At 43.7% G+C, this 17,290-nt stretch overlaps 1 protein-coding gene across 2 annotated transcripts in view; it reads right to left on the reverse strand.

Annotated features, from left to right (window-relative positions):
* The window catches only part of LSAMP (limbic system associated membrane protein), a 906,496-nt gene that overhangs the window by 454,896 nt on the left and 434,310 nt on the right, over positions 1–17,290 (reverse strand). For both annotated transcript variants that reach the window (XM_077293714.1, XM_077293713.1), the window contains exon 2: positions 16,980–17,212. In XM_077293714.1, coding sequence (XP_077149829.1) covers positions 16,980–17,212 — 233 coding nt within the window. The remainder of the gene's footprint in view (positions 1–16,979; positions 17,213–17,290) is intronic.

Here is a 17,290-nt window from a genome sequence, read left to right on the forward strand (position 1 = left end):
ACATCTCGTGACAGGGAAGGCCACCAGAAGGACCTTGCCACCAAATCCCTGGTACCAAAGATTCCAGGATGACCTGCCAACGCAGAAGAATGAACCTCAGAGATGACTCTACTGGTCCAATCATCAGGAACAAACAGTCTACCAGGTGGGCAACGATCAGGTCTATCCGCCTGAAACTCCTGCAAGGCCCGCCGCAGGTCTGGAGAAACGGCAGACAATATCACTCCATCTTTAAGGATACCTGTGGGCTCAGAATTACCAGGGGAGTCAGGCTCAAAACTCCTAGAAAGGGCATCCGCCTTAACATTCTTAGAACCCGGTAGGTACGACACCACAAAATTAAACCGAGAGAAAAACAACGACCAGCGCGCCTGTCTAGGATTCAGGCGCCTGGCAGACTCAAGGTAAATTAAATTTTTGTGGTCAGTCAATACCACCACCTGATGTCTGGCCCCCTCAAGCCAGTGACGCCACTCCTCAAAAGCCCACTTCATGGCCAAAAGCTCCCGATTCCCAATATCATAATTCCGCTCGGCGGGCGAAAATTTACGGGAAAAAAAAGCACAAGGTCTCATCACGGAGCAGTCGGAACTTCTCTGCGACAACACCGCCCCAGCTCCGATTTCAGAAGCGTCGACCTCAACCTGAAAAGGAAGAGCAACATCAGGCTGACGCAACACTGGGGCGGAAGAAAAGCGGCGCTTGAGCTCCCGAAAGGCCTCCACAGCACCAGGGGACCAATCAGCAACATCAGCACCCTTCTTAGTCAAATCAGTCAATGGTTTTACAACATCAGAAAAACCAGCAATAAATCGACGATAAAAGTTAGCAAAGCCCAAAAATTTCTGAAGACTCTTAAGAGAAGAGGGTTGCGTCCAATCACCAATAGCCTGAACCTTGACAGGATCCATCTCGATGGAAGAGGGGGAAAAAATGTATCCCAAGAAAGAAATCTTTTGAACCCCAAAAACACACTTAGAACCCTTCACACACAAGGAATTAGACCGCAAAACCTGAAAAACCCTCCTGACCTGCTGGACATGAGAGTCCCAGTCATCCGAAAAAATCAGAATATCATCCAGATACACAATCACAAATCCATCCAAAAAATCGCGGAAAATGTCATGCATAAAGGACTGGAAGACTGAAGGGGCATTTGAAAGACCAAAAGGCATCACCAAATACTCAAAATGGCCCTCGGGCGTATTAAATGCGGTTTTCCACTCATCCCCCTGCTTGATTCGCACCAAATTATACGCCCCACGGAGATCAATCTTAGAGAACCACTTGGCCCCCTTTATACGAGCAAACAAATCAGTAAGCAGTGGTAACGGATATTGATATTTAACCGTGATTTTATTCAAAAGTCGATAATCAATACACGGCCTCAAAGAGCCGTCTTTCTTAGACACAAAGAAAAAACCGGCTCCTAAGGGAGATGACGAAGGACGAATATGTCCCTTTTCCAAGGACTCCTTTATATATTCTCGCATAGCAGCGTGTTCAGGCACAGACAGATTAAATAAACGACCCTTAGGGTATTTACTACCCGGAATCAAGTCTATGGCACAATCGCACTCCCGGTGCGGAGGTAGTGAACCAACCTTGGGTTCTTCAAAAACGTCACGAAAGTCAGACAAGAATTCAGGAATCTCAGAGGGAATAGATGATGAAATGGAAACCAAAGGTACGTCCCCATGAGTTCCTTTACATCCCCAGCTTAACACAGACATAGCTCTCCAGTCGAGGACTGGGTTATGAGATTGCAGCCATGGCAATCCCAGCACCAAAACATCATGTAGATTATACAGCACCAGAAAGCGAATAACCTCCTGGTGATCCGGATTAACACGCATAGTCACTTGTGTCCAGTATTGTGGTTTATTACTAGCCAATGGGGTGGAGTCAATCCCTTTCAGAGGTATCGGAGCCTCCAGTGGCTCCAAATCATACCCACAGCGTTTGGCAAAGGACCAATCCATAAGACTCAAAGCAGCGCCAGAGTCGACATAGGCGTCCGCGGTAATAAAACAAAGAACAAATCAGGGTCACAGATAGAATAAACTTAGACTGTAAAGTGCTAATTGAAACAGACTTGTCAGGCTTCTTAGTACGCTTAAAGCATGCTGATATAACATGAGTTGAATCACCACAATAGAAGCACAACCCATTTTTTCGTCTAAAATTCTGCCGCTCGCTTCTGGACAGAATTCTATCACATTGCATATTTTCTGGCGTTTTCTCAGTAGACACCGCCAAATGGTGCACAGGTTTGCGCTCCCGCAGACGCCTATCGATCTGAATAGCCATCGTCATGGACTCATTCAGACTCGCAGGCACAGGGAACCCCACCATAACATCCTTAATGGCATCAGAGAGACCTTCTCTGAAAATCGCCGCCAGGGCGCACTCATTCCACTGAGTAAGCACAGACCATTTGCGGAATTTTTGGCAGTATATTTCAGCTTCATCTTGCCCCTGAGACAAGGACATCAAGGCCTTTTCCGCCTGAAGCTCTAAATGAGGTTCCTCATAAAGCAACCCCAAGGCCAGAAAAAACGCATCCACATTGAGCAACGCAGGATCCCCTGGTGCCAATGCAAAAGCCCAGTCCTGAGGGTCGCCCCGGAGCAAGGAAATCACAATCCTGACCTGCTGTGCAGGGTCTCCGGCAGAGCGAGACTTCAGGGACAAAAACAATTTGCAATTATTTTTAAAATTTTGAAAGTGAGATCTATTCCCCGAGAAGAATTCAGGCAAAGGAATTCTAGGCTCAGACACAGGTGCATGAACAACAAAATCTTGCAAATTTTGTACCTTTGTGGCGAGATTATTCAAACCTGTAGCTACACTCTGAAGATCCATTTGAAACAGGTGAACACAGAGCCATTCAAGGATTAGAAGGAGAGAAAGAGAGGAAGGCTGCAGTATAGGCAGACTAGCAAGAGATTCAATTAAGAGCACACTCAGAACTAGAGGAAAAAAAAAAAAAAATTGTAGCAGACTTCTTTTTTCTCTCCTTTCTCAGCCAGTAATTTAACCCTTTTTTGGGCCGGTCAAACTGTCATGCTTCTCAATGGCGAGAGAACATAGCCCAGCATATATGAGAACTAGCTCTTGGAAGATGGAAACTATACTGACCATGAACTAAACCTGCCGCACAACTAGAAGTAGCCGGGTAGCATGCCTACGTTTTTTAACCCTAGATGCCCAGCGCCAGCCGGAGAACTACCTAATCCTAGCAGAGGAAAAGACAGTCCTGGCTCACCTCTAGAGAAATTTTCCCAAAAGGCAGACAGAGGCCCCCACATATATTGGCGGTGATTATAGATGAAATGACAAACGTAGTATGAAAATAGGTTTAGCAAAATCGAGGTCCGCTTTCTAGATAGCAGGAAGACAGAAAGGACACTTTCATGGTCAGCAGAAAACCCTATCAAAACACCATCCAGAAATTCCTTTAAGACTCTAGCATTAACTCATAACACCAGAGTGGCAATTTCCGATCACTAGAGCTTTCCAGACACAGTAACGAAACAGCAGCTGTGAACAGGAACAAAATGCAAAAACACACAAGGACAAAAGTCCAACTTAGCTGGGAGTTGTCTAGTAGCAGGAACAAGCACAGAAGGCTTCTGATTACATTGTTGACCGGCAAGAAACTGACAGAGGAGCAAGGTTATATAGCGACTCCCACATCCTGATAGGGGCAGGTGAACAGAGAGGATGATGCACACAAGTTCAATTCCACAAGTGGCCACCGGGGGAGCCCAGAATCCAATTTCACAACAGGGGGTTAAAGGTTACCTTTGAAATTGGTTCAATTAGGCTTCGGCCTACACTCTGCTCCCCCTGCAGAGCCTGGGCTCTAACACCGCCAGTTGGGGCCCGGTACTGCTAGCTGCACAGAGAAAAACACCAGCCAATGTGTCAGTGGGGTTCAGCACCGCCAGCTGTTCCCCTGCTGTGCAGCCGGCAACGTGTCCTGCAACAGCCACGCAGACACAACAGACCTACAAATGCCTCCAGTGCAGGCTTCGGCCTACACTCTTCTCCCCCTGCTGACCCTTTGCTCCAACACCGCTAGTTGGGGCTCTAGGAAGACAAGCTTGAATAGGTCCCCATCCTGGTTCCAGCACCGTCAGCTGGTTCCGGGCAGAGCCTTTGGCTTAGGTGCCTCCCTCTGGGTATCCGAGTTCCACCAACGTCAGGTAGTCCTTGGTAGTGCTTTCAGGCACGGGTACCTCCTGCTTAGTAACCAGGTTCCAGTAACGTCAGCTGGTCCTCGGTAGTTCCATTGGCTCTTGGACCTTCGGCTACCCATCCGGGTTCCAGTACCGTCAGCTGGTTCTCGGCAGTGTCTTTTGCTCTTGTACCTTCTGCTCCCCATCCTGGTTCCAGTACCGTCAGCTAGGTCCGGGCAGAGCCTTTGGCTTAGGTGCCTCCCTGTGGGTATCCGAGTTCCACCAACGTCAGGTGGTCCTTGGTAGTGCTTTCAGGCACGGGTACCTCCTGCTTAGTAACCGGGTTCCAGTAACGTCAGCTGGTCCTCGGTAGTTCCATTGGCTCTTGGACCTTCGGGTAGCCATCCGAGTTCCAGTTCCATCAGCTGTTTCTCGGCATTTTCTCAGCCTTCTTGTACCTTCTGCTACATTTCCAAGTTCAAGACCCTAAAGACGACGACCCGGAAGACCACCCCAAAGATGACGACGACACCAGAGACGACGACCACTGAGATGACGATGACCCTGGAGACGATGACCCTGCAGACCACCCCGATGACGACGACCCCGGAGACGACGACCCTGGAGACGACGACCCTGGAGACGACGACGACATGGGAGACCGAGAAGCAGAAGAACAAGAGGCTGCAGAACAAAGAGCAGAAGAACATTAAGCATAAGACTAAATATCAGAGCAAAAGATATTATCTAAATTATAAGCAGAAGAAGACTAAGCAGTGTATGGGGGTGAGTCCGTTCCTCCTCGTGGTGCCCCTGGATAAAGCCTGATGCTGCAGGCCAATCTGAACGCGGACAAATGTGACTCTTTTGTGACAGGCAGAACGGAAGGTGTAATCTTCAAACTTTTATAGATAACAACTACGGGAATGCCTGTCACAAATAAGAATATGATGAAGAAGTTGAATATGAAAAAGATAATAGTTAAATAAAAAGAATATGAACAATGTAAAAAAAAAAAAATATAGGTAGAAGAAGAAGAAGATGAATAAGGTGAAGATAGTTGATGTCAAAGAAGCTGATGATGAGGATAATGAAGAAGAAAGTGGGAGAAGTAAAAAAGAAAGTGAAGGACGTGGAAGTAGTGAAACATCAATATCTGAAGAAAAAAACAAAAAAAAAACATAGTCAAAATCTTTCTAACGCCGAACGTCATAAAAAAAACAAAAAAACCTGCTATTCTATTACATTGGGCTAAACCTCTGTGCCTTTAATGTCTCCGCCACGTCCCCCAATACATCCTACATTATTCTTAGTTGTTTTCCTTCATGTAGAATTAACCTACAAGGAAAGAAAGGGTTTATTTTAATTCCGATATTTTCGTCCCATTGACTTGCATTGGGATCGGGTATCGGTATCGGATTAGATCCGATACTTTGACGGTATCGGCCGATACTTTCCGATACCGATACTTTCCGATATCGGAAGGTATCGCTCAACACTACTCATCAACCCAACTTCTGACCAAGGGCATTTGTGCCGCACTGCAACTACGATAGGGTCCAGGAACAGGGAACATCAGTTTCATCAGTTTAATACCACCCTCATGGTGGAACTACGGTTGTACAATAAAATCAAGAGCATCTGTACAGCAGTGGTCGTGCATGGTGATTGGAGTACTATGATTTCACACAGGAATCAAAGTTGTTGCATATTATTTGGGCATGTGTAACACCTTGAGACCTCTGTGAGTCATATGGCATGTTACTAGCCCACCCCAGTTCCTGGCTCATATTGTCTCTGCCATGTTTATAGATCATTGATATGTGTACCACTATAAGGTCTCAATGGCAAAGGGGCTCACATTAGGGGATCACAGTTGTATCTTGTTAGCAAGGGTATAATGACCACTCCGCAGCTACAAAAGGTTCCAAAAAGACATATTCTATATATACCAAAGCTTCATAATAGGCATTCAGACCCAGAAAGGACATCTGGCAGCCACAGAAGAACATTACCAACCAAAGGATCGAAGTCAAGTCAATCTCTTCTCTTTTCATAGGGCAAGACCTTTGGGTCTTCATGCATGGAAGTTTGTGCGCTGAGGTTTAGTTAGACACTATGATCTATATTATTTCTCCATACTTGTTTTGTGCGATGACAAATGAAGAAAACATGGGGTGGATAATCCTCGTTGCCTTATCTATGCCTTGGAAGACTCTGCTCCTATCATCAAACACATGTTTGAGAAGGTCAATGCTTAGTAGATCATGGAGGCCACCAGTAAAATAAACTCTCTAGACCCTGAAGGACACAGACCTCATTAGTATGTTACCACACTCATTTAATATCAGAAAACTTCATTGGGGGTCACCAGAAGATGAATATTTATTTTTCTTGCAGACATTATCTGCAGTACACAGAAGGAACATTTCATTCTTGAAGGCTTTTATTAGATCTTTGGAGGAAATCGTCTCGCATTCATTTACCATGATTGTGTTATTACTCGCTACAATGTATCAAGTCAAGAGATACATCTTGTATTTCCAATATCCTAATTCTTAAAATTCAGAGGTAAGTATCATATGTCTCCATGATGGACAAGATGGGTCCTTCACTCCTTGTAAAATGAAGTTTTCTGTCGATTAGTCCTTCAATGGGAAACACATATCAGATATAAATGTTCATTGCGGGGAAATCTCTGCACTCAGTGCGATACTAAATGATGTATTCTGCACGGGCGCGATCACTTATGGTTGGCGCTGACTACATTACTAATGGCTGTTTTGCATTCACTTAACTGGTTGGCAGAGAGGTTATTAATGGGTGTAGTAGTTGTCGCAGTTCATTAAGGCGACTTAATTCTCCGGTCTGTAAACAGCTTTTTTACTGAGAAAATTATACCCTTGCTAAAAACCCCTCACAGCCAGACATCACGGCTGACACTTTACTCAATGCTAGGAAAACTGAAGGCAAAGATCAAAATAAACTATCACAAAACATCGTTTTCTTTATAGTCCTGTGTATTAAAATATCTCTCTATTATCTATCTACCTACTATGTCATATATATATCTCACATTTATCTATCTACTGTATCTATCTATTATATATTTATTATCTATCATCTATTATCTATCATCTATTATCAATCTACCTACTATATCTATATCTCATATTTATCTTTTTACTGTATCTATCTGTCTATATATTTCTATTATCTATCAATATACCTATCTATCTGTTATCTACAGTGGGAGAAATAAGTACAGTATTTGATCCCTTGATGGGTTTGGGATGCACTGACAAAGACATGAACAGTCTGTAACTTTAAGGGTAGGTTAATTTTAACATTGAGAGATAGACTATGAAAAATAAAATCCAGAAAATCACATTGGACTAAATATATAAATTTAATAGTTCTGTTCCTTTTGTTCTCTAAACCGCACCTCTGAAGCCATAGTCAGCCTGAATCAATGATTGTTGGTAGCAGCGAGTGGCAGTGCCTTTTTTGTTATTGTGTATCTGGCAGTGACTGCATCAGGGTATATATATATATATATATATATATATATATATATATGTATATATATATATATATTCCGCTAGCTGAAATCCGGCCTAGTAGTGGAGGCAGCCACAGTCTTGTCCGTTAATACTCTGTCAATTGCGTAATTGTCTTGCTCATTAGAGGCATCGGAGTTGCATTCCCTTGACAAAAAAGGGAACAGCGGGTGGATCTGTGTAACTTCCCTGGCTGTGCATCTTTGACAGACATTATTACAGGAAAGGGCTCTGGATGGGGACATTATGGCAGGAAGGGACTCTGAATAAGGTACATTATGGAAGGAAGGGGATCAGGATGGGTGACTTTATAGCAGGATGGGACCTAGAATGTTGGAAACTATTACAGGAATGGGAGCAGGATGGAAACATTCTTTTTGGAAGAGGCACAGGATGGGGGATATAATTATCAGAAAGGACACAGGATAGATGACATTATACCAGGAAGGGACCAGAATGGGGGACATTATTACATTAAGGTGGATTGTCAACATATGTTTTATAGGATTTAGAATGCTACATTGCTAATATATCTGACCAACATACAGGTGGAGGGTCATGTCCAAATTTTGCACTGGGGCCCAGCAGACTCTAGTTACACCACTTGTTAGGACTGGCGGAACGCACCAAATAATAATATTAAAGAATATGAGGTGCGTTCGCAGTCCGGAGTCCACCGTGCAGAGATGGCACCTGCTGCTGAGTAATGGCGGATGGACGCTTGCTCACACGTAGGTTAGACCTCACCCAGTGTGAATGGAAGTGAACTCTGTTGCTTCACAGAGTCGCCGTAATTACGCTGAGCCCTGTTAGCAGTCACAGGGTGCAGCTGAAAAACACTAGTGGAATTCCTATGAATCACCCCCACTAAACTGATGATTGGACTCGCTCTGACCCTTGGTGGCTTTTGAGCCCGCGCCTGAGGACGCTCTGAGTCAGATGCAGAGTCCAAGCAGGAATTCCCACCCTACTCTGACCGGCTGTCAGGAAAGCGCACTGACTGCGCACGGTGCCATAAAGACGGGCACTGCAAATAGATACTGAAACGTGTGCTTAATGTGCAGGTAGCACTGTCGGGCGCTAGGTAGCTTCCACCATTCGCGAGCAGTCATCAACACAAGGAATGGGAATGATTAAGGAGCTTTCATCCATCGACAGACATTCATCTACACACACACATATCAAGTCTATACTAGCGCATGGCCGTGCAGCCATGCAAACCTTTTATAGCTGTAGCACTCAAGGACCTTCCTAGTGGTCCAATAGGAGCTGCTGCAGGACCTGAGCGTGTGACCCCTGACCTCCAATGGGAGGTCCTCCTGTGGGCACGCTCAGTATGGGAAAAGCAGGAGTTAGTCCCTGAAACGCCTGCTTGCTGCTGATGAGTACTGGCTACAAAGGTAGAGCCTGGAAAGGCAGCAGTAACCAAGCGCACAGTATCAGCTTGAGCCAGACGCTGGGACCGACGTCTCTGCTGAGCAGGCTCCACTGTGGCTGGAGAAGAATGGGAGACATGGTTCGAGATTCCCCCTGTGCAGCGGCAGGAACTTGACTCCTAACACCACTGGTCACCAATATCATCACAGTCAATGTCACCCATATTATCCAACCAATATGATATTACAGCTCTATTTCTCACTTCTGACACTTCTGGTAAACCTGCCACGTTTTATAAAATTCTTTTAAGAAGCGGCTCACATGAGTTTGAGATCTGACAGATTTTCTAAACTTGGAAATTTATTTTGTTGATTGGGTAAATGACATAAGCAAAAGTCTCTGTCATTCCTAAGTTGACCAACCCAACTCCGTCTATGAACACATTCGGAATGCTTTCATAACCAACGCCCCCTTTAAAACAATTTGCACCCCCACGACATGATAAAAGAAGGGTGTGGAGCAGTAATGGGAAGCTAATGCCGGTCCGGTTGAGCCCACAGCGTGGTCACTTTTGACGTGGTTAACTTTAAAGAGAAATAAATTAGAGGGGTTTCGTAAGAGCCTTGACAAAACCGACAGCTCAGAAGAGCTTCAAATTAATCAGGCTGCTGCCCCTCACCGCTGCCGGACTCACACATCATTAAAACATTCCCTGTTTCTGATCTCCTCCTTCTTACAAACATGAAACAGTAGTGATATACGATATAATATGAGAGTGCGTGCGCGGGAAACGTAATGCCGGCCGGGCACGAGTGCCGTACACCAGACAGGATGGGAGTTTAATTAGGCCAGACGGCTCAACTTTTATGTGAGAACTAATGAAAATGGGATGATCTGAAGGTTTCTGGGGAAAATAATTATCAGTCTTCTTCTATTATTATTATTTCATGGACGCTTAAGTAAAGTTCTCATTTCACAAAGGTTTTTTTTTTTCCAGCGGTAAATTAATTGAATGGCAGCAGATTTAATAATAAGCGATGTGTCTGATCTGGTGAGGGAGCGAGGCACATAGGTGGATAAATTAGACTCCGGATAGGAATCTGCTTTTTTCAGTTTTTTTTTACCAGTTAACTTTTGGTAGGAAGAATGCCAGATACAGGGATGGCATCAGCACCCTGGCAAAGCTGGGCAAACCCCTGGGCACAATACATATGAGCGGCCCATTGCTTTTGAGGCACTGCAAAAAGTTAATTAACGTTCTCTTCTGTATCCAAAATAGTGTGTCACGTGTGCCATAGTTTGACAGGACTATTTATGCTCTGATAAGTTGGTCAACGAGTAGTGAATCACCATGACCTTGACGTGGAAATTACATCATCACTTGGCAAAAAGCAGAAGTGACGTCACCACTTGGTTAGAAGCAGAAGTGGCATCACCACTTGGGTAGAAGCAGAAGTGACATCACCATTTGGGTAGAAGCAGAAGTGACTTCACCACTTGGATAGAAGCAGAAGTGACATCACCACTTGGGTAGAAGCAGAAGTGACATCACCACTTGGGTAGAAGCAGAAGTGACGTCACCACTTGGGTAGAAGCAGAAGTGACATCACCACTTGGGTGGAAGCAGAAGTGTCATCACCACTTGGATAGAAGCAGAAGTGTCATCACCACTTGGATAGAAGCAGAAGTGACGTCACCATTTGGGTAAAAGCGGAAGGGTCATCAACACTTGGGTAGAAGCAGAAGTGGCATCACCATTTGGGTAGAAGCAGAAGTGGCATCACCATTTGGGTAGAAGCGGAAGGGTCATCAACACTTGGGTAGAAGCAGAAGTGTCATCACCACTTGGATAGAAGCAGAAGTGGCCTCACCACTTGGGTAGAAGCAGAAGTGTCATCACCACTTGGATAGAAGCAGAAGTGTCATCACCACTTAGATAGAAGCGGAAGTGTCATCACCACTTGGGTAGAAGCAGAAGTGTCATCACCACTTGGGTAGAAGCAGAAGTATCATCACCACTTGGGTAGAAGCAGAAGTGACATCACCACTTGGGTAGAAGCCGAAGTGTCATCACCACTTGGATAGAAGCAGAAGTACCATCACCACTTGGGTAGAAGCAGAAGTGTCATCACCACTTGGGTAGAAGCAGAAGTGGCGTCTCCATTTGGATAGAAGCAGAAGTGGCATCACCACTTGGGTAGAAGCAGAAGTGGCATCACCACTTGGCTAGAAGCAGAAGTGACATCACCACTTGGGTAGACGCAGAAGTGACATCATCACTTGAATAGAAGCAGAAGTGACATCACCACTTGGGTAGAAGCAGAAGTATCATCACCACTTGGGTAGAAGCAGAAGTATCATCACCACTTGGGTAGAAGCAGAAGTGGCATCACCACTTGGGTAGAAGCAGAAGTGGCATCACCACTTGGCTAGAAGCAGAAGTGACATCACCACTTGGGTAGACGCAGAAGTGACATCATCACTTGAATAGAAGCAGAAGTGACATCACCACTTGGGTAGAAGCAGAAGTATCATCACCACTTGGGTAGAAGCAGAAGTGACGTCACCACTTGGGTAGAAGCAGAAGTGACATCACCACTTGGGTAGAAGCAGAAGTGACATCACCACTTGGGTAGAAGCCGAAGTGTCATCACCACTTGGATAGAAGCAGAAGTACCATCACCACTTGGGTAGAAGCAGAAGTGTCATCACCACTTGGGTAGAAGCAGAAGTGGCGTCTCCATTTGGATAGAAGCAGAAGTGGCATCACCACTTGGGTAGAAGCAGAAGTGGCATCACCACTTGGCTAGAAGCAGAAGTGACATCACCACTTGGGTAGACGCAGAAGTGACATCATCACTTGAATAGAAGCAGAAGTGACATCACCACTTGGGTAGAAGCAGAAGTGTCATCACCACTTGGGTAGAAGCAGAAGTGACATCACCACTTGGGTAGAAGCAGAAGTGACATCACCACTTGGGTAGAAGCAGAAGTGACGTCACCACTTGGGTAGAAGCAGAAGTGACATCACCACTTGGGTAGAAGCAGAAGTGTCATCACCACTTGGATAGAAGCAGAAGTGACATCACCACTTGGGTAGAAGCAGAAGTGGCATCACCACTTGGCTAGAAGCAGAAGTGACATCACCACTTGGGTAGAAGCAGAAGTGACGTCTGCATTTGGATAGAAGCAGAAGTGGCATCACCACTTGGGTAGAAGCAGAAGTGGCATCACCACTTGGGTAGAAGCAGAAGTGACGTCTGCATTTGGATAGAAGCAGAAGTGACATCACCACTTGGATAGAAGCAGAAGTGACATCACCACTTGGGTAGAAGCAGAAGTGACATCATCACTTGGATAGAAGCAGAAGTGACATCACCACTTGGGTAGAAGCAGAAGTGACGTCACCACTTGGGTAGAAGCAGAAGTGACGTCACCACTTCGGTAGAAGCAGAAGTGACGTCACCACTTCGGTAGAAGCAGAAGTGACGTCACCACTTGGGTAGAAGCAGAAGTGACGTCACCACTTGGGTAGAAGCAGAAGTGACGTCACCACTTCGGTAGAAGCAGAAGTGACGTCACCACTTGGGTAGAAGCAGAAGTGACATCACCACTTGGCTAGAAGCAGAATTGACATCACCACTTGGGTGTAATGACACCACTCAGTGGAGTGGAAGTTTAGCTAAGCCTCCGTGACATTAGGCCCATTCGGCTTTTTCAGCCCTGCCTGGGCTTATGTTTGGTCCTGTTTCAAATTCTTTCTTCAACTTGACAATGTCTGAATTTATCAAAATGTCCAGCTCACATTTCCCTTCCTTTCCCATCACCACAGATGACTTTTCAATATACATTGTTCTTAGGTAATCACCGGCGGGGGCTCAGTCGCGGCTCTTATGAATCCATCTCAAGCCTTGAAATATGACCGAGCGCCACTGAGTTACCTTGAAATAATAATGTTAATAATTCATTCTCGTACAGAGGAGCCGGTGAACTCAATTCTGTGCCGGAGAACTTCAAGGCCCCGGTGAGAGGAGGTTCTCAGCCAAATTGTGCAATGCTTAAAAAATATATATAATCTACTGCTTGGGTTGTTTTGTTTGTGAAACTCCTGGGAGACCTGCAAAAATTATACTAAAAATAAAGAGGAAGACGAAAGAAAAAAAAAATCACACCAATGTTATTACTCCCAACTGCAGAGAGCCGAGGGGACTGTGAACTGTACCCGAAATGCATCGCAGCTTATTCTATAGACGGAATATAGATACATTTGTATCACTTTCTGTGTGACTTGTCGTACCCCTACTTCTGTGTTGTCTGAGGGTCCCATCATTCTACAGCACAACGTTATGATCCGTGGTGGAAATGCAGCCACTAATTTTACAAAACCTGACCCACACGCAGCAGAAAAAAAATCACCAGTGCAAATTTTATCTTTATAATATGTCAATTTGACTGGTTTAAGCTGACAATATTGCTATATCTGTTACTGAGATTCTTTACGGAAAATGTCAGAAATGTATTTCATACATTCAGGTGTTCGGTTCTAATTCTCACTGTAACAGATGGAAAGAAACAACTGAGATGGAAAATTTACATTTTTCATTTAATTGCCCAATAATTCTGCTCACACAGATATTCTCTCCTAAGAAAGACAAAAACTACAATGTTAATTTCTTCAATATTCAGGTTTCAGGTTTATATATTAACCTTTTAGATTGATGACAGCACTGGAGATGTGCAATAATAAAAGTAATCTTCAAAAATTCAAAATTTCTATTAATTCTGAACAAAATGTATTCATTTTATTAATTTGGCAATGTTTTTTTACGTTTACGTATCACAATCTATTTTACAAATAAAAAATAGAAGTCTTGCTATTTTCACTCTGGCCACTAGGGCTTTTTTGGACACTATTTTAGGAAACAGCACAATGTTTATTATTTTACTTACATAACGACATTTAATTCATCAATGGTTTATAGACATCATCATCATCACTGTCCCCTATGTACCCTATGTATTTGGAGTGAGGGAGGAATCCGGAGAACCTCAGAGAAACCACCATAAACACGAGGAGAACATAGAAATTCCTTGCAGAGATATTTATATAAACCCGCTGGTGAAATAACTATTGAGAGTGTCACCAATTTTCTAAGTAAATCTATTTATCCTGCCACTTAGTGATAAATAATATCAGCCGTTTCAACTGATGGCCTATAAAAAGGTGTCTCATTACAAAGATGCCACACAAGAAAAATCTCCTGATGGGTAAAACCAGTGAGCTGTCTCAAGACCTGCACAACCTTATTGTTGCAAAAACAAAACATTGGTTACAGGAGAATTTCTAAACTGTTGAAGGATCCAGTGAGCACTGTTAGGCCATAATCTGGAAGTGGAAAAAACATAATTTGACCATAAACCAGCCCCAACCAGGTGCTCCCCACAAGATGTCAGACAGAGGAGTGGAAAGAATTATTAGAAGAGTTGTTCTTTTCTCATCGTTACACATATGTTAGTATAACTATGGTTTGATTTCTTTGTTCCTGTGCGAATTGGATGGGTTGTTATTTGTTACCGACATCTGGTGAGAATTTCATGCTAATAACACCTTTAGAAATAGATTTACTTAGAAAATTGGTGACGCGTTCAATACTTATTTCACCCACTGTAAGTGTAAATTTTATTTTATGGTGGTTGACTGAGAATTAACAGGTTACAATAGATTAAAAAGCGCAATTAGATCTGACGTTTCCAAACCAAAAACAAGTGTCATTACTAAAGAGACCTAAATCCACAGGTTCAGCTAGAGCGCACCATGAGCACCGCTCAACTCCATTGACGTGAATGGGAACGATTGCACTCTTAGCTGCATCAGTCGCTTTCATCCACCTTTTGGTAGAGGGACACCACATGTTGGTACCGAGAGATATAGGGTCTGTCATTTTTGGTAATGGTGGAGTAGCAGGGGTTTGACCACCACTTATATTAACTTTTATGACCTGTCTAATTGACGAGTTATAAAAGTCATCTGTCGGCAATCAACCCCTTTAATACAAAACGTTGTAATTTTTTGATGAGTTATCGTAAAATATTCATGTTACAAGACCTAAAAACATCAGTCCGGTTGGATAATGTGACATTTAAAGCCTTCCCTTGAGAGATGATAAATGAGATTGTCGCATTCCGAGAGTTAGATTCCATTAAAGTAACAATTTAGGGCAAAAAGTAACTTTTCTCAGCGCGGTTATTATTCTAAACCTAATGAGAGGACCCCGGCCGGCCAGAAACTTTCCACACAAAGTCTTTTTGTTCATCTCCTGCCCATTAAATATTAATCCCAAATCAGCAGATTACATTTTAGATTAGATTAAATTTCATTTCAATTTGATCCGTAGCGGAGAAAGTATCACTGGGGTTTTATTAGAAAAGCCGAAGAGAAAAAAAAAGTCTAAAAAGTTACAATGCAGATTCTCCAAGCACAAGACCCACGTAAACTTCCATATTGATGATTTTTTAGCCTGAAAATTGAGGAAGTGATATATATTTTCTTTTTTTTTTTGATGGATAAGGTTTGAATTGGTCTATCCCCGCTTGATTTTCTGATTGGGGTTCTCAGACAACCACCTCTTTTTGGCCAAGTGGCCAAGCATGTTAATGTGAGGGTCACAGTTAGATGCCCAGCTTGACTTAACCACAGTATGTAGGGGCTCATGAGCCAGGTCCAGGAATATGTGGACCCCTGAGGGTCCCGTATCATCCTTTTCGCCAAGTTGACAGGAATATTATTGTGAGGATTACGAGTAATGATGACCAATGGGGCTTAATAACATTTGTCAGGGCTCATGGGTCAGTTTCAGGGTGCCTTGTATCATATCGTTCCTTTTTGGCTTGGTTTACAGATTTGTTATTGTGAGGATCAAGAGTAATATTTGCCAGAAGGACTTAATCACAGTCTATGGTGCGTCATGGCCCAACTCCAGGTTGTTTTTGGTGCAGCGGAGATTATCACAATGTGTAAGCTAGCTTTGGCAGCAGACAATTAATAGGATTGTACACTTTCGAGTGTGACCACCAAATCAATGGAAAGGATGAAAATCCAGAGCGTATAAGCAAGGTTTTTTTATTCACACCAACGCATTTCGGTGCTTTTCTCAAGGTGGAAAAGCCAAATGGCACCTGTATATTAGTTGTTTGCTTATCCACTTCTCATTGACCAAGTTGCCAGACAAGTTAATATGGAGATTAAGATTAATAATAACAACATGGACTTAATCACATTGACCAGTTCTAGGTGTATCTGGACCTCTTGGTGCCCTTTATGATACCACATCTCTTTTGCCAAATAGACAGGCATGTTAATGTGAGAATCAAGAGAAATAATACCCAGAAATACTAAATCAAAGTCTCTCGAGGCTCATGGGCCAATTCCAGGTCTAGGTAAACCGTTGGGTGCCCTATTTATTATACTATACAATTGTGTTTAATGATTGCCCAAGGCCATGAGGGTGCTGGCACCTAGTGCTCATACTAGTCCTGTTATTGGACAAAACATCTTTGGACTTCCACCCGATTCTTTTCGGAAAGAGGCAAATGTGATAATACCTCTCAAAACGTAATACCATACCACTGCCCTGAAAAATAATGTCCTCAGCCAGCGCCATTTGGGTCAAGCAGCTTCGAAATCCTTGGGTGGTGGAAGACTATAAACGGCAGAAGTCCCGAAGCAATTACACTTTTTGCCTAAGAAATGCTTCAACTATCATGGCCAATAACAACTTCCAGTCTGTTTACGGCCAGAGTGGGAGAAACCCGCTCAAAAAAATATGAACAAAGAAGCCACAATGAAGTCTGCCCTTACCTTGGACGATCAGATAAACCTGGGTTGTCCTGGTGTGATGCAGCGTCTGCACTGAGCAGGTATAAGGTCCCTCGTCGTAGACGTCTACTTTCTGGATGCGGAGACTGTATTCGAGAATGCTTCTCTTGTCTAGTTCTACTCGGGGGTCAAGAGACCATTTGTCCTGTCCAGCAAATATAATGCCTGAGCGGTTCAACCATGCCACTTTGGAGCTCTTGTCTTCTATGAAACATCTGGAGGAAAAATAGAAACAAGATATATTGAAAAGTGACATAAAAAGGTCATATAAAAAGTATAGTAAAAATTATATC

Source organism: Ranitomeya variabilis, chromosome 3 (assembly GCF_051348905.1).
Source record: "Ranitomeya variabilis isolate aRanVar5 chromosome 3, aRanVar5.hap1, whole genome shotgun sequence".
Classification (NCBI taxonomy): domain Eukaryota; kingdom Metazoa; phylum Chordata; class Amphibia; order Anura; family Dendrobatidae; genus Ranitomeya; species Ranitomeya variabilis.